The sequence below is a fragment of the Hyperoodon ampullatus genome, assembly GCF_949752795.1.
Source record: "Hyperoodon ampullatus genome assembly, chromosome: 18".
In the NCBI taxonomy this organism is placed as follows: Eukaryota; Metazoa; Chordata; class Mammalia; order Artiodactyla; family Ziphiidae; genus Hyperoodon; species Hyperoodon ampullatus.
In genome coordinates, this window is record NC_136931.1 from 20,626,977 (window position 1) to 20,650,781 (window position 23,805).

At 44.0% G+C, this 23,805-nt stretch overlaps 1 protein-coding gene across 1 annotated transcript; it reads right to left on the reverse strand.

The window, feature by feature from the left end:
* Nucleotides 1–19,031: 19,031 nt before the first annotated feature.
* Nucleotides 19,032–19,522, reverse strand: LOC307066804 (ferritin light chain-like; the record flags this gene model as incomplete). Its single annotated transcript, XM_079724045.1, has 2 exons — nucleotides 19,032–19,156; nucleotides 19,258–19,522. The coding sequence occupies 2 exons, from the start codon at nucleotides 19,520–19,522 to the stop codon at nucleotides 19,032–19,034; spliced, it is 390 nt and encodes a 129-aa protein (XP_079580171.1).
* Nucleotides 19,523–23,805: the final 4,283 nt, after the last annotated feature.

Consider the following 23,805-nt stretch of genomic DNA (forward strand, 5'->3'; position numbering starts at 1 on the left):
CATTCAGTATGGAGCTTGTTTCCTATTTTTTAACGTCACTATATTTTACATCAGTGAAACGTGTGCTCTATGAAAGTTTAAAATAATGAAATGTTATGTAACCATTAAAATGATATTTTTGACATGGGAAATTATCCTTCATAGTTTAAGATAATTAAAACCCCAATGGAATGAATGTTCCATTCTGTAACACACACAGAGTCAGAAAGGGTGTGTATCAGGTCACAGTTTCTTCTTCTTTTTGCTCATTTTTCCTCTATTTTTTTCAATAAACATGCATCATTTATGTAACAAAAAGAAAAGAGCCCAAGGGTTTAAAGTCATTCATAAAGACAGTGTGATAGATTGGAAAAGGGATGTTGAATTCTACTAGTTAGGTTGTGGGATGATGTGCCAAAGAAGACGAAATGGCCACTGACGTGTGTGTGTGTGTGTGTGTGTGTGTGTGTGTGTGTGTGTGTGTGTGTGTTGGGAGGGGGGTGGTCTCCTTAATCAAACTCAGTGGTAACAGGAGTAACAGTGATTAAGATTTTTCAATTTAACACATGTTTTATGAAGCACCTGCTTTGGACCAGGCGTTGTGCTACTTGTTGGGATTACAACTATGAAACTGGAAAGGGAACAAACACATTAGACTCTTATTACTCCGAGCATGGTCCAGTGATCAGCATCACCTGGGAGCTTGTTAGAAATTCAGATTCTCAGGCCCGTGGGGGGGGATTCAGATACACATTAAAAGTCTAAGAAGTGCTGGGCTAGAGCAGGGCATCCTTGACTGCTGGGACTGTGTCTCATTGGTTGCTGCCTTCAGCCTCACTCAGAGCCTGTTCAGAGGAGGGAATGGTGGAGAGAGAGGTCAGGGGTATAAACTGGCACTTGAAGTGGGTTCCTGATGGACACATGTTGACCAGGTGAATGGATGATCGTCCTTACACACTGTTTCCACTCCTGCCCCACAGCCTTTCTGACTCACCACTGCCAAGGAAGCATCTTCAGACACCTTGGCCAGGCATTCGAGGCCCAGGACAGAATAGGCCTATTCTACCGGTCTCTTGATTCTTGAACTTCCATCCATGCTCTCCACACTGTGCTTTGTCCCCACCATCAGCAACTCAAAACATTGGTTCACATCTTCCATCTTCTTTAAAGCTCAGATGCCATGCCATCTCCTTCAGGAAGCCTTCCAGGGATACATAACCAGCAGGATCTCTTCCTTCTCCATACTTTGGCAGGGCCTACCATCGATGCCATTCACTGGTCCCTCACACATGTGCTGCTGCAAATAACCTTAAGCTCCCACAGCCTCAGTCTCCTCACCTGTAAAATGGAAATCACAGTTTTTTCCTTACAGGGAGTCTTGAGGATAAGTTGAGAAGTGGATATACAGCACTTAAGATGATGTCTGTCCTAGTATATTCTAGGAACTGTTCTAAGCTTATTAATATCAGAAAAACATTGAACTTCATGATAATTGTATGAGGTAAGTACTATTATTCTCCTTATTTTACAGATGAGGAGACAGAGACACAGAGCGATTGATGGACTTGCCCAAGGTCACCACAGCAAGTGAAGGGGAAAACAGAGGTAAGCTCAGGTGTCCAGGTGTCTACCTAACTCAGATGTATGTACTCTGGTTTTTATGTGTGTATGATAAGAACACAACATGAGATCTACTCTCTTAAAGTTTGAAGTGTATAACATGTTATTGTTAACTATGGGCACGATGTCGTATGGCAGAGCTCTAGAAGTTATTTGTCTTGCTTAACTGAAGCCTTATACCCGTTGAATGGCAACTCCCCATTTCCCTCTCCCCCAGCCTCTGGAAACCACCATTCTGCTCTCTGCTTCTCTGAGTTTGACTATTTTAGATGCCTCGTATAAGTGGAATTATACAGTATTTGTCTTTCTGTGGCTCGCTTACTAGCACAACCTCAGTTGTGTTCATTTTGTCTCACATGACAGGATTTCCTTATTTTTCAAGGCCGAATAATATTCCTTTGTATGCATTTAGAAATTGGAACCCTTGTGGTTGGGAATGTGAAATGGTGCAGCTGCTATGAAAAATAGTATGGAGGTTCTTCAAAAAATTAAAAATAGAACTACATATGATCCAGCAAGTCCACTCCTGGGTATTTGTCCCAAAGAATGGAAATCAGGATCTCAAAGATATATCTGTGCTCCTAAGTGTTCATTACAGCATTATTCACAATAGCCAAGATGTAGAAACAATCTAAGTGTCCATCAACATATGAATGGATGAACACACTCTTAAATGCCTGCTTTTGGTGGTTACTCAGCAATGGGGCAGCAAAGATGGTTATTTCTCTGTCCCTGCCTCCCATTGCCTAGCCCTGATATATAGTTGCATAAATTGATGCATATTGGTTACATGCTTTTCCTATCAGCAAGCTCATCTTTAGCAGCTGCTGTTTGGCTGGAAAAGGCACCCTCTCCATCCCCACTGGCCGGCTCAGATGTCTTGGGACAAAGACACATCAGGTGTTCTTGTGAGGAGTTGTGGCCTTCTTCATGGCCTTTTCCAGCAGCAGACAGATGGCCCCAATATCTCACTGCCCACCCATAGCATTAGTGGTTCTTCCTTGTCCTCAGACCTGGCTAGATGATGGAAATCAGGAAAGAGCCCTGGATGTGGAGTTAGGAGACCTAGGTTAGAGCTCCTTGATTTAGATGTTGCGTGCCTGTCATTTAAGACTCTCTGAGCCTCATTACCTTATCTATAAGATGGGGAGCACAATATCAACATCACAGGGTTGTTCTGAGTGTTGAACGGGAGCATGGAGAGAAGGACCCTTCAGACTACCGGTGTTCAAAGTGAATCGCAGTAGTAGGTGAGGACACTGAGTGCAGAATCCACAGGCAGGTTTGGGTTTTTTTTGCACACTTTTTGGCCACGCCCCACGGCATGTGGAATCTTAGTGCCCTGACCAGGGATCGAACCCGTGCCCCCTGCATTGGAAGTGCAAAGTCTTAACCACTGAACCACCAGGGAAGTTCCCACAGGCAGTTATTGAAGGTAACTTTGTGTGTTCTTTCTTTTGCTTGAAATTAGATCCCAAATAGAGTTCTAATGACTAGTCTCCATAATTAATTTAAATAACTACATACTATATACTTGAGCTGATGTATCTCAATTACCATTTCTAGTAGAAAACAATATATTGAACATCCTTAAGTAACTTTTTTTTTTTTTTTGACTTGTAACTTAGGATAAATTCCTAAGAGCGTGATTATGGGGGTGGGGTGGGGGGATATTATGATCGCTATTCTGATTCTTTGTATTTTCTCATTGCTGTCTTATAAATCTTACCATAACTTCACTAGCATTGTTTTTTTTTTTTTTTTTTCTTTTGCGGTACGTGGGCCTCTCACTGCTGTGGCCTCTCCCATTGCGGAGCACAGGCTCTGGACACACAGGCTCAGCAGCCATGGCTCACGGGCCCAGCTGCTCCACGGCATGCGGGATCTTCCCAGACCGGGGCACGAACCCGTGTCCCCTGCATTGGCAGGCGGACTCTCAACCACTGTGCCACCAGGGAAGCCCTAGCATTGGGTTTTTACTGTACTTTTTAAAATAAAAAAAAAAAAGCCCACCTTTGTGTTTTTTTTTTTTTTTTTTTTTTTTTTTTTTTTGTTCCCCGGTACGCAGGCCTCTCACTGTTGTGGCCTCTCCCATTGCGGAGCACAGGCTCCAGACGCGCAGGCCCAGCGGCCATGGCTCACGGGCCCAGCCGCTCCGCGGCATGTGGGATCCTCCCGGACCGGGGCACGAACCCGTGTCCCCTGCATCGGCAGGCAGACTCCCAACCACTGCGCCACCAGGGAAGCCCCCACCTTTGTGTTTTTTAACAAAAAACACAGAGCAGGTATCACCAGGTCAGCTGAATACCTTTCCCATACTCATAATATTGCACTTATCACATCAAATGGTAAACAATTTATTGTTCAGTCTTTCTCCCGGCCCCCACCCAGATGTGAGCCAGAGGAAGTCAGTCTATGCTTATCTTAAACAGCTGGAACATTGTAGGTTTACAATTTGTTTGTTGAAATCATCTCTTCCGTCTTGCTGAACACCGTGGTCACCTTACAGTGTGTTGAAATAAAACTTAAAATTAGCTTTGCCCTGGGATGGTGAGTGTTGGATTGGAACCAAGGCTCTGTTGGACTCTGAAGTTCTAGGAAATGGAATCTCAGGTTTATCAAAGCCTCGCTGCATTCCTAGGAGGAGGGGTGGGCAAAGCCTCCCAGCCTGATGTTTTGCAGAGGAAATTTGGGTCCATAACCCAGTAAACTGATTACAGATAAGATAGTTCCCATCAAAGGCTGATGCAGGCTGGGAGGGGGTCGGCAATACACGTACCACGTGATTTAATCAAATGCAGTCCCTGGTCTAAAGAGACAATGGCTGAAAATACAACCTGGATATTATTGCAAAGAGGGGGGCTGTTTGTAGATAAGCGTTTTTAGAAACTTATTTTAAGCTGAAAACCAGATGGAGATACGGGCTCCGTTGATGAGGAGGCTGTGTGTAAAGAGTGCTTGTGCCGTGGTTTCTGGAGGGACGACGGAGGAGCTCGGGAGGCTGGTGGGAGGATGAGGGATGCCAGTCTGAGCTCTGTTGGACGGTACTTTGAAATAACAAAGAAGAGATGCTAGATATGTTGCAGGAAAAGAAAAAAAATAAAGCTAGGGAAGACTGGCTGCCAGGTACCAGGAAGTGCGAGGGGAGAGGGTGATGAGGGAAGGAGGGCACTTGTGGGGCATCTCCTGCTGGCTTGGGGAGTGGGGCACAGCCCTCTGCTGGAGATATCACCTCTGAGGTCACACTGAGGGGGCGTGCAGAGGGGACAGGCAGCCTGCGGGAGGCCCCCTCCATCTGCCTCAGCCATTCACCCTCCACCCTGGCCTTCTAAGCCCTGGACTCTTTGTATACCAGCTGGGCTTTTGCCAAAACTCTCTTCAGTGGTTGCTTCACCTCCTTCTCTCTTTCCAACCCTTCATCTTTCTAGCTGCTGCCCCGAGTGAGTGACCTTTCAAAGAAATTCATCATTTCTCCACTGAAACACATCACGTCCTTCCCCATCACTTCCACGAAGTCTCTTGGGTGTGGCGTTCCAGGCCTCCCACAGCTATTCCACAGGGACCTTTCTTTTTCTCATCTCAGCCAAGTCACCCCACCCCAGGTTTCCTCCCCTTCAGCCTCCTGTTAGGGTTTCCTTTTCTCGGACCTATATGCTTTTGTATAAGTGATTCTATCATCCTGGAATTCTCTCCCCCGCTTGTCTACGTAGAAAATTCCCACTCATCCTTCAAGGCCCGGTTCAAACGCCCCCTGACTCACAGACACTTCTTTGTTTCCATTTTAACACGAACGGAAATAGTTACATTAAAGGAATGAAGATCTCACTACCTAATGGGATAAAAGGTGGAGAGCAAAAGGCATAGGAAAAAAGGACACGGACACAGAGTGACTGTTCTGTGCTTGGCAATTCACAGAGCCGGTCATATTTTGACATTTCTAAGACACTTAAGAACTCGAGGAAACTGTGGGCCCAGGTGGTGAAGTGACTCACTCGAGGTCACCCAGCTGGCACGGAGCAGAGCTGGGACTGGAATCCACATCTTCCAGACTCCTAGGCCCATGGACACTAGGTAGTGTCCTCAGCAGCCCTGAAAGTATGGTCTGGAGGCCCTGCTTATTCCCCCAGTGAGGATGGCAGTGGGCAAAAGAAGTCTAGACCTAGGCTCCAGACTTTGACACTCACCTGGTCCTTTCAACCTCAGTCTCCTCATCTGGAAAATGGGCATTTGGGCAAAATGACACTTAAGGTTTTTTTCTTCCCGCATCTGTAGTTGCTGATCAAGTTGGTAAGATGAGATTAAAAATGGCCTAAACGGAGGGCAGGGGCTGGAGGTCTGGCCCTAACTCTTTTAACTCCCTTCCTGTGTGACTTTCTGAACTCCTATTTGCCCATCTTACAATAGGCACTTGGGTGAGATGTCCTCCAGGGCACCTTCTTTGTCAAATATATGGTGCTTTTTTTTTTTTTTTGCGTTACGCAGGCCTCTCACTGTTGTGGCCTCTCCCATTGCGGAGCACAGGCTCCGGACGCGCAGGCTCAGCGGCCATGGCTTACAGGCCCAGCCGCTCCGTGGCATGTGAGATCTTCCCGGACCGGGGCATGAACCCGTGTCCCCTGCATTGGCAGGCGGACTCTCAACCACTGCGCCACCAAGGAAGCCCCAGATTCTCTTCTTTACGCTCAACACAGTTCTTGTCACACTCACTTTTTCCACAAATATTTATTAAGCACCTACTCTGTATCCCGAGCACTCTTTTAGGTTGTGGGACTGCAGCAGAGAACAGAACAGACCAAGATCCCTGCCTTGTGGAGCTTACTTACTGGTGGGGGAGACAGAAGATAAGCCAATAGATGGACCTACAAGGTGATGGGTGGTGATAAGTGCTGTGGAGGACAGTCTATCAGGAATGGGCAGCAGAGGTGCCTGCAGAAGCTCTTCTGAGGGGTGGCCAGGCAGGTGAGGTGAGGAGAATGAAGTGAGGGGGTGAACTGGGCAGGTATCTGGGAGGAACATCTGTCTGCCTCTGCTTCTGAGCTGCTGGTCTTTATGTCTCAAGTGTTCAAGAAGATTTTAGGTTTGGAGGCTGTATCTTTTGTGTCTCTCCAGTATCCTAATAGCCAAATGCAACATGGTGGCTCTCTTTTATCTCCCTCCAGTCTGATCTCTCAGTTTCTGTTTCTTTGAGGACCGTGGTCTGCCTGAGAGAGAGATATTCTCACTTTGCCTGAGGCAGTGGCCATGTCTCGTTTGCAGTCTGGGCTGAAGCAGATTCTCCTTTGGACACCGTGACACGCTCTGAGAGACACCATTTTACTTCCCCTGGAAACGGTGTTGCAGGACTTGATGCCTGATCCCTTCACGCCCAGTGTCATGAGGGTTTCAAAGTGAACCTTGCAGAATTAACTCATTAATGATCATTAAATATTTGGGGCGAGTCAGTGCCTGACAAAATGGCTGGGGCGGAATGACTGAAGCGGGAGACTTCGGCACATGAACGAGGACTCTTGTCATCTGCACACCTGGTTGCTGGGAGGGGGGGACACCCCACGTCATGACAGGAATGCTCATCAGGAGAGATAGCAATCCAAGTGCCAGGTATTTGGCTGTCGTGTTTGTCAGTGATTCATGAAGTGATTATCAACATTCAAAACCACTTCATGAATCAACCAGGAACTGGAAAAAGATTTAACCATAATGAACTCATTTCCCTAGAAATAGGACCCAACCCACTGGTGGGTCAAATAGTTGCCGTGGCTTAGACTTCACAGCCCCCCTTCCTGCAACCTCCTCATTGCTGACAGGCTCATTTCAGGCCTCATTATGCTTTGTCACTGAGCGCTCTAACCAAGAGCTGTCACATCCAGGAGCCTCACAGATGGTGGATTCAGAGTCTTTCTTTGTTCAACTGGGAAGTGGGCATCTCTTGAGTCTGTTATGAGCTGAATTGTGTCGCCTGTCATACACAGGCCATGAGTTGAAGTCCTAACCCTAGTACGTCAGAATGTGACAGTGTTTGTATGGGTGGGCCAAAAAGTGCCTTCGGTTTTAAAGTAAAAATAAAAGACACATTTTTCGTTTTCACCAAGAACTTTATGGAACAACGTATTCACCCTCTTGGTCCACTGCCTTGTGCCATTTTTCAGGCAACTTCATCATTCCATCTTTCCAAAACTTTTAATCTTTTTGAGCAAAGAACTGTTCTAGGTGCCTTTTACAGCCTTCCAGGGAATTGAAATTTCTTCCATTAAGAGAATTTTGTAAAGACTAAAATAAATGGAAATCCAAAGGTGCAATGTCTGGTGAATATGACAGATGAATCAGAACTTCCCAGCCAAGCTGTAACTGTTTTTTTCTGGTCATAAAAGAAACATTCAACCTTGCCTTATCCTGATGGAAGATTATGCATTCTCTGTTGACTAATTCTGGATGCTTTCCTTCAAGTGCTGCTTTCAGTTGGTCTAACTGGGAGCAGTACTTGTTGGAATTAATCGCTTGGTTTTCCAGAAGGAGCTCATAATAGAGGACTCCCTTCCAATCCCACCATATACACAACATCACCTTCTTTGGGTGAAGACTGGCCTCTGGTGTGGTTGGTGGTGGTTCATTTCGCTTGCCCCACGGTCTCTTCCGTTCCACATTGTTGTACAGTATCCACTTTTCATCACCCGTCACAATTTGTTTTAAAAGCGGAACATTTTCATTACATGTAAGTAGAGAATCACATGTGGAAATACGGTCAAGAAAGTTTTTTTTGCTTAACTTATGTGGAACCCAAACATCAAAGCGATTAACATAACCAAGCTGGTGCAAATGATTTTCACCTCTTGATTTGGATATGTTGAGTATGTTGACTATCTTCCGCGTGGTATAACGTTGATTGTTCTCAATGAATGTCTCGATTTGATCGATAATCAACTTCAACTGGTCTCCCTGACCATGGAGTGTCACCCAGCGAGAAATCTCCAGCACGAAACTTCACAAACCACTTTTGACACGTTCGATTAGTCACAGCACCTTCTCCATACACTGCACAAATCTTTTTTTGTGTGTTTCGGTTGTGTTTTTACCTTTCTTGAAATAATAAAGCATAATATGCCGAAAAAGTTGCTTTTTTCCTATCATCTTCAATATTAAAATGGCTACACAGTGGACTTCCCTGATGATGCAGTGATTAAGAATCCGCCTGCCGATGCAGGAGACACGGTTTCAAGCCCTGGTCCAGGAAGATCCCACATGCCGTGCAGCAGCTAAGCCCGTGTGCCACAACTACTGAGCCTGAGCCCTAGAGCCTATGAGCCACAACTACTGAGCCCGTGTGCCACAACTACTGAAGCCCGTGTGCCTAGAGCCCATGCTCTGCAACAAGAGAAGCCACCGCAATGGGAAGCCCTTGTGCCGCAACTAGAGAAAGCCCTCGCACAGCAACAAAGACCCAATGCAGCCAAAAATAAATAAATTAAATTAAAAAAAAATTTTTTTAATGGCTACACAAATCTCAACAATTTTGATAAGTCTTTTAAAAACTGCACACTGATATGACAGCTGTCACATACAATCTAACAAAATTGGTTTGAATGAAGTTTACAATTAAGTGTCACTAGAGGCATCTTATGGAAAAAACCGAAAGAATCTTTTGGCCAGCCCAATAGATAAGGCCTTTAAAGAGGGGATTAAGGTAAAACATATGGGTGGGCCCTAATCCAATAGGACTGGTGTCTTTATCAGAAGGGGAGATTAGGCCACAGACACACACAGAGGAAAGACCATATGAAGACACGGGGAGAAGATGGCCATCTTCAAGCGAAAGAGAGAGGTCTCAGAAGAATTCGACTCTACCAATACTTTGCTTTCAGATTTCTAGCCTCCAGAGGCGGCCCTAGCTTACTAATACAGGGTTCTTGAGTGCATATGTCTCTTGGGAAGCTTTGGGGCACCCAAACTTTATTGACAGGGTTACATTGGCAAGGCACCTTCTCTAGAGGCTACTTAATTCCTTCTCATAGAGGCTCATTACCTTTCTCCCCACAGCCCTGGAATTGGCTGTCCTTTGATACTGATACCTGCCAGAAGGAAGCCCATTTGGACACCTCAGGCTGCTGGGGGCTTTCTTACTACTGGGCTGGTTTCCCCATTGTCTTAGCTTGGTTCTTCCTAGAAGCAGATCCTAAGACAGAGATGGGTACATGAGGTTTATCTGTGATGTGATCCCCAAATGCACTGTGAGCGAGTGGGGAGGCCAGACAGGGAAGAGAGCAAAGCTAATAATTGGGTTCATTGTCACTGGGGACCCTCTGGAGAGTGTGTGGAACACACCTAGGATTGTCTCACCAAGGGGCAAGGGAACTGAGGCATTTATCCACCAGCTCTTACCCCTCATTGGCTGAGGGTCTCATTTGTAACTCCCCTGCACTCTGGCTTATTTTTTTACGCGGGCCAAGCACGCTCCTGCAGCCAGCAAAAACCCTCAGGCAGAGAGATGCAGGGAGATGTTGCCGTGTGTAGGGTTGTTGGCAGTGACCCCTAGGGTGGGCCGAGGGGCTCTGGAGCAGCACCCGCAGGGCCAGGTGCACCCAGCCCTTTCCCCTCCAGACCTCCCCTTCTGGGGGCTCCAGCATGCCCTGCCCTCACCCACCCAAATGCAAAGCACTCTCTCTGGCTGAGCTTTCACCTCCTTTCCAAGAGGCATTTGCTCCGTCCATACCCAGCATCCATTTCAGAGGCGTCACTTCAATAGAGCCACTTCTCTTCCTTCGGACTCACCACTCACCTAGATGAAAGGCAGAGTCTTGCAGAAACCGCAATGAAAGGATTCCTCGGCCAGCTTTCCTTTCTGTTGAAAGGACGGCTCCATCTCCCAGATCTCTGCATCCCATTGCTTCAGAGAATCCCGGGTGAGCTGGCGGCACAGCAGCGGGGTGGAGAAGTATTTCTGGAGCAATCGCTATCATTTCTCAAATGGCCCCATTTGGAAGTGGCACCTTTCTGGGTTCTCTTCTGCTGGCCCCTTTAAAGGAGATTGTACTATACATTCAGGAAGACTGTGCTCTCAGAATGGGTCAGTAAGTGTTTTGACATTAAACCTCTAAACTTCCAGGGTTAAGCGCTGGGGGAGGTGTCCCAGATGTCATTTGTGGAGGCCTGGAGGGTGTGACAAGAGGAGCACGGAGGGAACGGGGGTGGCAGGAGCTTGATGAGCCAGCCCCACCTGGATGACCAGGCAGATGTTGGGTACCTTTCATGGAGCTGGAGAAGTCAGGGAGAGGGGCTGGCTCTGGGGCAAGGACGAGGAGCCCAGCCTTAACCTGCTGAGTGTGGGGTGTCAGGGAGAGGCAGGCCAGATGGATGGGGTCCAGCACAACTGCACATCTTCCTTGTGCCCTGCCTGCCAGCCCTGCCTGAATTTCCTTTCTTTGTATCATGGCATCACCTCCTTCACATCCTGGCATCATCTCCAACTTCTTGCCTTGCCCTGATGATTCTCTGTCTGGTTCCCAGTGAGGCTGGATGACACTGTGGAAGGAGCGTCCAATCTGGAATCAGGCAAAGCTGCACCCATAGCTCCGCGCTCTCGCTCCAGAGTTCTGGAGTCTGGAGCAGCCATGGGCCTCCAGTTTCCTCTTCTCTCCAGGGTCTCTGCTCTGTAGTCACCTCCGCGGAAGGGCATCCCCTGGCACCCTGGCTAACACAGGAGCCGTCCCATCATACTCTAACCCTTACCTTGCTTATTTTTCTCCAAGGCTGTTACTGCCACCTGACATTTAAAGGTTTGTGTTTACTTGTCTATTGTGTGTATGTGTCTCACCAGGTTGTAGGCCCTGTGATGACAGAAACATCTGTAAATATTGTAAAATACTATTCACTGCTGTACCACTCAGTGTACGAAGCTGCCTGGCACATAGTAGGTTCCCCGTCAATTTTTACTGAATGAGTGAGTGAAATAAATAAACCTCTCAAGATTGTAGATGTGAAGAGGCCAAGTGTGTGCGCCCTCAAATACAGAAGACAACTCTGGGGATCAGGGATCCGTCTTACCAGGAAGAAATAAGACTGATCCCCTTCTAGCCCTTGTTTGGAACAGAGAAGGCCTACACGAAGCACACACCGAGCATTCATTTGATCAGCTGGACTTACTGCACCAGCGTGTCGAAGGCAATATTTCATTGGATTTCACCCCGTATTTGAAAGCAAAACAATTCGCATTTGAAAATCTCATTACTAGCATCTTCCCTCCAAATCCATTAACGGCGTGAGTGTTTCTGGCAACCGAGATCAACTCGGATTATAGTATGAAATGCAACTCTGGGGAAAACTGTATATTTCAAGATGTTCGTACCATTCAATTGTCAAATATTCGCACGGTTATGATTCTCAAAGAAAGCATACAATGTAGGGAAATCGGTAACAAAATAAAAGCTCCGGGATGTATTGAGAAGGCGGCCAAAGGATTCCTCCCTGACATAGCTAATCCCAGGGACGGGAAATTAAAAACCACACCAGAATATCAATGCCTCACACAGAGGAGGGCTTGCTTTTCTTGAGTGAGATTCCAAGTCTCAGCCCGCATGGAAATCAAGGACTTCTTCACTGGACCTTCAGGTCTCCTGCAGCCACCCTTTCCCCATCCCACAGACAAGAGATTCCTCTCCTCCTACCTAGACTCACTGCATCAGCTAAATCTGGCTGTTCACTAATCCCCAAATCCACATGGCCATCCCTGTCTTGGTGAAGTTGGATGACATCATTAGATGACATCATTGGATGACGCCATTAGGGCTGGAGAGGTTCTGTAAGATTGAAAATGCAAAACAAAAAATGAAGGTTGGGGTTCTGTAGTCAAAGGAATTGGGAACCACAGCATATGTTATCTTCCTCTCGGGGCTTCCAGTTCACCCAGGCATGTTCAAGGCTCTGAGATGTCCCATGGTCAAGAGACTTGTTTATATTTATTTAACTTAGCATTGTCCCAAATTAGCTGGCTCTGCAGGCTTTAATTTGACCATATGAAATAGTCAAATTCTATGGAGAACTAGGGTACAAATTGAAATCCCCCGTACCTCCAACAGATGAGGCAACAAACAACAGGGAAGCTATCAAAGTGCCTGATCACTTGGCTAGTCAGTGGCAGAGCCAAGAAGGACTGGACACCAGGGACCATGACACCCAGTTAAGGGCTCCTCTACTGCTCTCCCTTAATTTGCTTCAATTCAGTAAAATTCCACCCCATCCCATCCCATCCCATTCACTCCACGAATATTTCTTGAGCACCTGTCATGACCAGGAGTACTGTCCTGGGTGCTGGAATACACAAAACACATGAGACCGGGCCATACAGAATCCAACTTTGCCCCCCACAGTGTTAAGAGTCTAATTTGGAGCTTCTCATCATTTTCTTCCCATCTTCTCTCCCTCTTCTCTCTCTCCCCCTCCCCTTCCTCCTTCAGATCATGCTTCACTCTGAACAAGATAAATTGCCCTCAGGCTCCACTTAAATTACATCACTGCCTGGGTGAGGACCTTGATTGATTCCTTTTTCTTCTCTCAGAACAGGTTTAGCCTGTGGGACCCTGAGCTCTGTGACAGCAGGGCCTGTGCTGGTCTCTCTCGCTCTGCTGGGCAGAACCCCTGGCTCATCGTAGGTGCTCAGTTCATACCCGTCCCGTGGCTGATGGCTGAGTGTTTGTCAGTCCTGCAAGACATCCTCGGACCTTACATTCTTAGCTTCGCCGCTCAGCCTGAAACCCTGCGTCTGTGGAGGGTAGTAGTCCCGGTGTGCTTTCCACACAGCACCACATTCATTTTCTTGTGATTTTCCTTGAACAAGTCCTCCAGCAAGTGGAAGCCAACATTCAGTCCCTCCCACGTTGATTCGAATCTATATCCAGCTCAGTTGCTCCCCTCTTCCAGAAAGATTTCACTGAATTCCTTCCTTCCTTCCACCCTCCCTCCCTTTCCTGTTCTTCATCAGGCATTATGCTAGGCCCTATGAAAAGAAATAGGGATCATGAGTAACCCCCGTCTTTGAGGATCTCACGGTCCAGTGGAGAAGACAGACAAGTGATTAATCATAATGTGGAATAATTTTGCCATGACACAGGCACTCACAAGCTGCCAGAGGTCTACAAATGGAGAGTCAACTCGTGTGGAGTCAGGAAAGGCCTGTAGAAAAAGCGGATGTACTAGCTGATCCTTGAAGTAAAATATGAAGTAAGACAGCAGGAAACTTGCTGGGGTTGGTGGACAGGAAGGGAGTATCAGACCTAAGAGCTGCAAAGCAGGGATATCACATCTAAATTTCCCAGCGAAGGCTGGGGACCTAATTATCTCTACATGTTATTTGGGGTCAGACCTCAAATTGAGCCCCAGTTTTGTGATTTCCTCTTCTTAGACAAGTTACTTAGTTTTACTTCATCATTTATGAAATCAGACTATTCTTAGCACAGAGATTGACACATAGTAGGTGCTCAATAAATGCATGTTGAACAAATGCATGAATATTTCCCTAACAGTTTTTATTGTCGAAAGTATTTAAAGTGATGAAGTTGCTTGTCATGTGTTAGTTGTTTCTCTCTCTATTTTTCTTCCCTGAGGGATGTATAGAGAGGACAGGACATTGTCTAAGGCTTGAGAGGAGCTGTTTCCTCCCAAGAAGATTCCCTAACTTCCATTAGCTCCTCTTTCTCACCCCCACCTTCAGCTTTGAACTTTCTATTTAAATATAGATTATAAGCTAAATGGAGCCTCCTCCACCCCTAATTTTTTCTGAGTAAAATGTACTCCATGCAGCCGCACAAGTGTTGGCAATGACCCCTTTAAAAATTTCCAGGTGATCAAATTTTACTAAATCTGACTTTTTCTTGCTTCATTCTCCTGACCTCTTGCCCTGCATTCGACAAAATCTTTGGGGCTTCCCTGGTGGCTCAGTGGTTAAGAATCCGCCTGCCAATGCAGGGGACACGGGTCCAGGAAGATCCCACATGCCATGGAGCAACTAAGCCCATGCGCCACAACTACTGAGCCCGTGAGCCACAACTACTGAAGCTCGCGTGCCTAGAGCCCGTGCTCTGCAACAAGAGAAGCCACTGCAATGAGAAGCCTGCACACCACAACAAAGAGTAGCCCCCGCTCACTGCAGCTAGAGAAAGCCCGCGGTTGCAGCAAGGACCCAATGCAGCCAAAAATAAATAAATTTATTTAAAAAAAAATCTTTCTGTGTCTCGGTCCCCTGTCAGTGGCTGGCTACTCCCCCCCGCCACCGCCCCCCACTCTCATTTTCTCCCATAATGAGTTGTTCCAATGTGCTCGGCTACCCCTGAAGTAGAACCATATTTGGGGGATTCCCTTTGTCTCGGCAGAAACTGGGAGGGCACGGGTGGCAGAGGACAGTTGGCATTTTCTAGTAGATACCTGTGCCAGTCACTGCGTTTGGTGTCTCATTTTCAGTGTCCCATTTAATCCTTACAGTGACCGTGGTTGTGGGAATTCAAAGTTCAGGCTTCACCCTGACCAGTTAAATCAGAAACTCAGGGTGGGGTCGAGACACTGGTATTTTTGAAAAGTGCTCCAGGCCATTCTAATATGCGGGCAAAGTTTTAAATTACTGCCTTACACCGGGCTGCCTGTCAGAAAGCGTCTTTCGGAGACTTTTAGGAGCCATCAATATAAATGATGATGAGGATGAGAGTGTACTTGGAGTGAGGCCATGGGTTGTGGTCACAACTTTGTTCTCAGGCAAGAACAAGTGGGTTCTTCAGGGAATAATCTAGTCAATCAAAAATACTCTTTGAGCCTTTTGCCCAAACATAAGGGAACCTGGAGTGCTAACAGTGGTAATACCCCGGGGGACATTTCACAAAGTAACGCAGGAAGGAAGTCTAGCATGAATAGCTTTCCCATATAATAAGGGAGAGTTTTCATGTAGCACACAGCCTAAGAGTTGTGTTCAAGGTGCCAAAACCTTAAGATCTGCACTTAAGATCCACCACTGCAGAGGATCACAATTCAATCCAGGAAGATATTGTGTGCATTTTGCAGATCCCACACTAAAAAGTTTAGCAATTTCCTTTATTGAGATTAAAAGACAGATCTTACAGGAGGTAATTGGTCTATAGTCTATTCCTTTGTATGTGAGACATGGACAATTTTGATATTGTTTCAGATTAATTTCCGTGAGCTACATGTACCTGAGGGTTCCACTAATTCTTTGGTGGGGGGAATTGGTACTAGAAATGTACAGCAGTGATGTTGGCTATTAGTTGTAGTTTGTCTGATGCATATTTGTTAACATAAATCAGATACTAAACTCTTTTAATGATTTCCATATTGTGGGTTCAGTCATTTCCTGTCATTATGCTATTAGTAAAGGAATCTCTCCAGGTTTGGAAAGATGGATATTTAAGACTAGTAAGCTTAGCTGAATATGTGTCCAAGTTCTCTAACCCTCAATGGGAAAACTAGGCAAGCAGTGCCATTTCACAGAATATAGGAGAAATATATTCTTTTGGGGAGAGCACCTAAAATAAGTGTACCCCAATCTTGCACCCTTTAGGGTGGAAAAACTGGTGTGTTAAAGTCTACGATCATATCACAGTACAATTAACTATAGACATACAAATACAAAAGTAGAGATACAAATGGATCCCAGAAAAATGTAAAAAAAAAATCCTGTATTTCTCCTTGGAATCATTTCAACTACACAATGCAATGATTAAGAGCACGGACACCGAAGCTAGGCTTCTAGGGTTTAAATCCCAGCTCTGCCACTTACTACCTGTGTGACCTTGGGCAAGTCGCTTAACTTCTCTGTGCCCCATATTCCTCTTCCTTGAAATGGAGATGACAATAGTACCGACAATCAGAAGGTTGCTGTGAGGATTAAATCTTATATTTCTAACGCATATAGAACAGTGCCTGGCACATAATCAATGCTATATATATGTTTGTTAAATATAAACAGATGAACTCCCAGCAGCATTTCTCAAGTTTCAGTGTGCACATGAATCACATGGGGATTTTGTAGTAATGCAGACTCTGTAGGTCTGGGGTGTGGCCCAAGATCCTGTATTTCTAACAAGCTCCCAGGTAACGCTGATGCTCCTGACTCATGGCCACACTTTGGGTAGTGCGGGGTCTACGTGCTTCAGCTTGATGGGGAGGGAAGGATTCAGGTGTGACTCAAGGGCTCTATTTAACTTGCTTCCCAACAGCTGTGGGTGGTTGAAGGTGAACTCTTGGAGTCAACCTCTTGCAGTTGCTACAAGAGGTTAAGCCCTTTAATGCTCACGCTTGTTACTCTAGGACCCAACCACTTTTAATCACCAATGACATTCAATCATCTGGCTTCACTTTGAATAAGAGAGTGGTGAGGGGTGGAGAGTCAAATCCCACTAATGGAGCATCTTAGAAACCAGCCAATGTCTCCCCTTGTGAATATGGGCCTCTCCATGGTAAGTTTCTTGGGAGTTACTATGCAAAAATGGTCGGTCTCATCTCTGATTTGAGCCACCTTAGCAACTGCTCGTTTTGTGATCCTGCTTTGATAATTTCCAGGCCCATGGAGGAGACATGGGGGAGAGATGAGACCACCCCTCACAGCACTGAGAAAAATGGTTCACTCCCTACAGTCAAACTAACATTCTGGTTATTTGTTTTTTGAATGCGTGTCCCACAGTTAGCTTAAATTTGCCATCCACCAATTAAGTTGATGTAAGTTTATTTCATTGCCTCTTGATACACTGCCATATTTAAAGCATCTGAAAATGGTTTCAGGAAAACTAGAACCCAAAGCATAGAAAAGGCCCAATTTGTTGAGCTAAAGAACTCAGGGTGAATCAGAGAATGATCTGTGCTGTAGTCGTGTTTATTGCGTCCTATTACAGCTGCCAGCTCAGCATTCAGGGGCTCTCCTGTCTATCCTTGGTCACCTGGGCCTCAGGCGGGTGACTGTGCCTACTTGGTAGGTGGTAAAGACAGACTGTGGCCTTATGACTTGACTGACCAACTGTACATGTTTAAGAAAGTGTTGCAAACTTACTAGAAAATTAACATCTTTTTCAAAGTAAGCATGCCTAAAAAAGGGAAGGAGGAGAAATTACTTAAAGCAATCATAGATAACATTGAAAAAGGAATCATTAGCAAAAACCAAATTTTTACAGAAAACAAATATTTCACCATGATTTGGTACCTTTCATTGATGCCCCCCCATTATTAATCACTGCTTAACTGCACCCTGATATTTTCTCACGCTCTTGTATACGCTTTTCCCCCCATATCTTCTTCTTTAAAAAATGTTAGCTCCTTATTTGTTTAATTGACATATAATTAATAGGCAGTGAAATGCACAGATCTTAAGATTACAGTTTAATGAGTTTTTGCAAATGCATGTTGCCACGTAACCCACATCTCTGTCAAGACACAGAACATTTCCATCACCCCCAAAACATTCTACCTGCTCCCAGTCCATCCTTCCCCCACCCACTTCCTCCTGGCTCTCAGGAAAACATTGCACTGATTTCTTTCAACAGAGATTAATTTCGCCTGTCCTAGAACTCCATATAAATCAAATTGTGCAGGATGTATTCTTTTGTAGCTGGCTTTTTTCAGCATCATGTCTTTGAGGCTCATTTGTGTCGTTGCATGTATCAGTAATCCCTTCCTCTTTATTGCTGGGTAACTTCTGTTGTATGATTATAACTCCATTTTTTATCCCCTCACCTGTTGAAGGACATTTGGGTCATTTCTAGTTTTTGGCTATTACGAACAAAGCTGATAGGGGTATTCTTATTCAGCTCTTATTGTGCACATTTTCATTTCTCTTGAGTAAATACAGGCAGACTTCATTTTATTGCACTCAGCTCTATTGTGCTTCGCAGGCACTGGGTTTTCTACAAATAGAAGGTCTGTGGCAGCCCTGCGGCAAGCAAGTCTGTTGGCACCATTTTCCCAAAAGCATCTCCTCACTTCATGTCTCTGTGTCACATTTTCGAAATTATTGCAACATTTTAAGCTTTTTCATTATTATATTTGCTATTGCGCTCTGTGATCAGTGATCTTTGATGTTACTGTTGCAAAAAGATTGACTCACTGAGGGCTCAGATGATTAGCATTTTTTAGCAATAAAGTATTTTAAAACTAAGGTATGTACCTTGTTTTTGTAGACATAGTGCTATTGCATACTTAATAGACTACAGTATAGTATAAACGTAACTTTTTTTTGGCTACTGCAAAAAACTTTATTGTTTACGTTTGGTCCACCGCTTGGGAGAGGGCTCCAGGGTGGTTGAAAAGCTGCCTAGTGGCTGCGGAGAAAGACTTCAGGCGGAAGCCTTCACCAGGGGGATGCCAGAGGGGCCCCTCAAAGGCTGCCGGGCTCTGGAGGCTCCTGCTTGTGCTTGAGGGTGAGCCTTTGGGAAGAGATACTGGCGCAGCCCAGCCTAGGGACCAGGCAGCCTGCAGAGGTCGGTCATGTGGTCACTCATCTTCTTGATGAGTTTCACCTGCTCCTCCCGGAAGCAGCTCTCCCGGAAGTGGCTTTCCCGGAAGTCACGGAGCTGGGGGTCTGCGCGGGCAGAACCCACGGCATGCAGATCCAAAAGGACCTGGTTCAGGTTCTTCTCTAGGACCATGGTGGCTTCCATAGCGTCCTGGGTTTTGCCCCACTCATATTGGGACGGCTTTTGCAGTCCTGGAAGAGGGCACGACTGCTGCGCTGGGTTTGCATCTTCAAGAGACGCTCAGAGCACTCCAGCTTCTCCTCGGCCGGTTCGCGGACAAAAGTGGCCCACGCTTCCAGAGCCACATTGTCGCGTTCGAAATAGAAGCCCAGAGAGAGGTAGGTGCGGGAGGCCCGCAGATGCACATAGACCAGGTAGTGGTTGGCAGCCTCCACCTGGGTGAAATAGTTCTGATGAATCTGGGAACTCATGGTTGACGGGCAATTAGGAGCTAAGCTCAAAAAATGGTGTTGGCTGGTCCCGGAGGCTGCGGATAGCTGTAGAGGTTGGTTCTGAAGGTGACTACTGGAAAAAAGGGTGGAGGGTGGTCGGAAGTTGGAGGAGGGGGGTGTCCCTGGGTCTGTTCTGTCCAAACATTGTTGAAGCAAGAGACAGATCCGTGGACCACTGAGTGCACTGCCTTACCTGCGCCGGGAAACCAAAAATTTGTATGACTTGCTTTACTGAGATACGGGCTTTATTGTGGTGGTCTGGAACTGGACCTGCAATATCTCTGAGGTACGCCTGTAGGTAGAAGTGGAATTTCTGGGTCCTAGGGCAGGTGAATGCTTAACGTTATGGGGAACTGCTAGACGGATTTCCGAAGTGGCCGTTTTGCCTTCCTGATGTTATTGTACCGGAGTCGTGCAGCTCCACATCCTTATCGGAATTTGATGTTGCCAGTTTTTAAATGTCAGCCATTATAGTGTGTGCATAATTGTATTTCATCTTTGTTTTAATTTGCATTTCCTTGATGACTAATGCTGTTGAGCCTTTTCTCCATGTGCTTATTGGACACTCATGTGTATTGTTATAACATAGATTTTTGTTTTTTTTTGGCCACGTGGCATGTGGGAATCAAACCCGTGCCCCCTGCATTGGGAGCACAGAGTCTTAACCTCTAGGCAACCAGGGAAGTCCCTCATGTGTATTCTTTAGTGAACTGCCTGTTCTAGACTTTTTACTCATTTCAAAAATTGGGTTGTCTTTTTATGATTGAGGTTTGAGAAGTTCTTTGTATATTTTAGATCCAGAGGCTTGTCAGATATATGTTTTGTGAATATATTTGTGAATTTTCACCTGATCTGTGCCTAGTGTAATAATGTCTTTTCATAAATTTTAAAAAATTTGAGAAAATCTAGTGTATCGGATTTTCCCCTTATGATGAATGCTTTTTCATTCCTGTCTGAGAAATCCATATCTACTTCAGAGTTGCAAAGATATTCTCATTTGGTTTCTTTTGGCAGTTTTATTGTTCTAAGCTTTTATACTGATATGTATGATCCATGTTGAATTAACTTTTGTGTGTGGTGTAAGGCAAGAGTTACAGTTAATTTTTACCCCTTATAGATTTACCCCAAGCTGTTTGTTGCAGTACTATTTATTGAAAAAGAAACTGTTTTCCCTCATTGAATTGCTTAGGTTCCTTGACCCCAAATCAGTTGGTTATATAAGTGTGGATCTTTCTGGACTCTGTTCCACTGATTTATGTGTCTTTCATTACCAATACCACAGTGTCTTGATTACCATGGCTTCATAATAAGTCTTGAAATCTGTGAGTGTAAGTCCTTATCTTACTCTTTTTCAAGATTGTTTAGCTTTTCTAGGTTCTCAAGATGTTTTTAAAATCATCCATTTCTAAAAATAAAAGTTAAGATTTTGTAAAATTAAGGTTTAAATACATTGAAATGCACAGGTCTTACAAACATATATACCCGTGTAAGCCACACTTTTATCAGGACGTTTCGATAACCCCAGAAAGCTCCATTGTGGCCTTCTTGTCATTCTGAGTTCTCAGAAATAACTACTGTCCTGATTTCTATCATGTTTTGCCTTTTCTAGAACTTCTTGGAAAGGAAATCAAGCAATGTGTACGTTTGTGTGAAGGCTTCTCTCTCAGCATAATACTTTTGCTTTGTCTATCAGTGGTTTGTTCATTTTTATTGCTGAGTATGATTCCACTGAATGAATACAACACAATTTGTTCATTCTTTCACCTCTTGATGAACACCTGGGCTGCTACCAGTTTTTGGCTATTGTGAATAAAGCTGCTATGATTAAGTTTTGTAAAAGAGTTTTTGTGGATAGGTGTTTTCATTTTTCTTAGGTAAATACCTTAGAATGGAATTGCTGGCTGTGGACTAAATATATGTTTAATACTTTAAGAAACTGCCATTATTTATTGCGTGGGTTGTTTTTTATTGTAGAAGATACAGAGATAGAGATAGATAACATATATCTCTATATACACTGTCCGATTTTATGAATATTTTCAGTTTACAGCCTGCTTAATCATTTAAAAATGTGTTTTTGATAAGCAAAAATCTTTTTTAAAATAGCATTTTGATAAAGTTCAACTTTTCAGTTTTCTAATGCTTACTGAATTCTATGTCCTATCTACAAAAGTTTATCTAGCCCAAGTTCACAAAAATATGTTCCTCCTTTTCCCCTTGACATCTTACAGTTTTTGCTTTTATGTTTAGGTCTATGTATCCTGTGACACTGATAAATTCACTTAGTTCTATAAGTTTTTGTTTTGGATTCCTTAGGATTTTCTATGTACACTGCTGTGTAGTCTGCAAATAAAAGTAGCTTCACTTTAAATTCCTTTTATATGCCTTTCATTTCTTTTTCTTATTATACTGCCTAGAACCTCTATGCAACACTGTACTAGAATTGGTGAGAGTGGACATTCCAGCCCTTTTCCTGATCTAAGTGAGAAAGCATTTAATATAATGTTAGTTGTAAGCTTCTCATAGATAATATTAGGTTTAAGTAGATTCCCTCTGTTTCTAGTTTGAGAGGTTTTTTTCTCTAAATTGTCAAAAGATTTTTCAGCACCTGTTGAGATTATTATAGCTCTCCCCCCCACCTTATTCTGTTAATCTGACAAATTTTATTAGTTGGTATTTGAATGTTAACCAACCTTGCATTCCTGTGATAAATCTCACTTGGTCATGTTGTGTTATATTTTGTAATATTTTGTGCAGTTTGATTTGCTAATATTGTGTTAAGGATTTTTCATAAAATGTTCATGAGGCATATTAGCCTGCAGTTTTCTTTTCTTGGATGTTTTTATCTGGTTGTGACATTAGGTTTATGCTAGTCTCATACAGTGAGGCTGAAATTGTGTTCCCCTCCTCCAGGTTTATAGAGTGGTTGTTTAGGATTGGCATTATATCTTCCTTAAATATCTGATAAAACCACCAGGACAGCCATCTAGATCTGGAGTTTTCTTTGTGGGAAGATATTTAATTACAAATTCACTTTCTTTAATAGATATATGGTGATTTAGATTTTCTACCTTGAGTCAATATTGGTAATTTGTGTGTTCCAAGGAATTTATCCAGTTAGCCTGAGTTTTCAGATTATGAGAATGAAGTTAATAATGTTTTGTCATTATCATTTTAATGTATGTGGAATCTATAGAGATATATTCTCTTTCATTCCTGATATTGATTATTTGTGTTTCACTCTATTTCATCAGTCTAGCTGGAGTTTTATCAATTTTATTAAATTTCTCAAAGAACCCACTTTTGTTGCCATTTTTCCTGACATTTTGATTATTTCCTTTTATATCATTTTCCATTCTTTATTATTTTTTCTTCTGCATACTTTGAGTTTAATTTCCTCATTTAAAAATCTTTTTAGGTTGAAGCTTAGGTAATGTTTATTTTTCTCTTCTAATATTAATCTTTAGACTTGTAAGTTTACTTCTAAGCACTGTGTTAGCTGCATCCCACAAATTTTGGTACATTGTGTTTTTTTATTTTTCTAGTTTAAAATATTGTCTAATTCCCTTTACAATTTCTCCTTTGGTTTATGGGTTATTTAGAAGTGTAATGCTTAATTTCCAACATTTATGGATTTTCCTGGAATCTTGTTATTAATTTCTAACTCAATTTCATTTTGTCAGAAAACAAACTCTGTAGGATTTGAATTGTTTTAAGTTTGAGACTTGTTTTATGGCCCACAGTAGGGTCTATTTTGGTGAATATTCCATGTGCTCTTGGATAGACTGTGAATTAGATTCATAATTCATAGTCTCTGATTGTAATGTTGTTCACATTTTGTATATTCTTGATTTTTTGTTTACTTCTTGCTATAGACTGAATGTTTGTGTCCCCCCCCAAATTCATATGTTGAAATTATCTCAGTATGATGGTCTTAGGAGGTGGGGCCTTTGATAGGTAATTAGTTCATGAGGGTGGAGCCCTCATGAATGAGATTAGTGCCCTTATAAAAGAGACCTCAGAGACTCCCTTGCCCCTGCCACCATGTGAAGACATGGCAAGAAGACAGATGACTATGAACCAGGAAATGAGTCCTCACCAGACACCAAATCTGTTGGTGCCTTCATCTTGAACTTCCCAGCCTCCAGAACTGTAAGAAATTTCTGTTGTTTATAAGTCACCCAGTCTATGGTATTCTATTCTAGCTGCCCAAATGGGCTAAGGTACTTTGTCTATCCAGAACTAAGTACAGTTGACAGGTT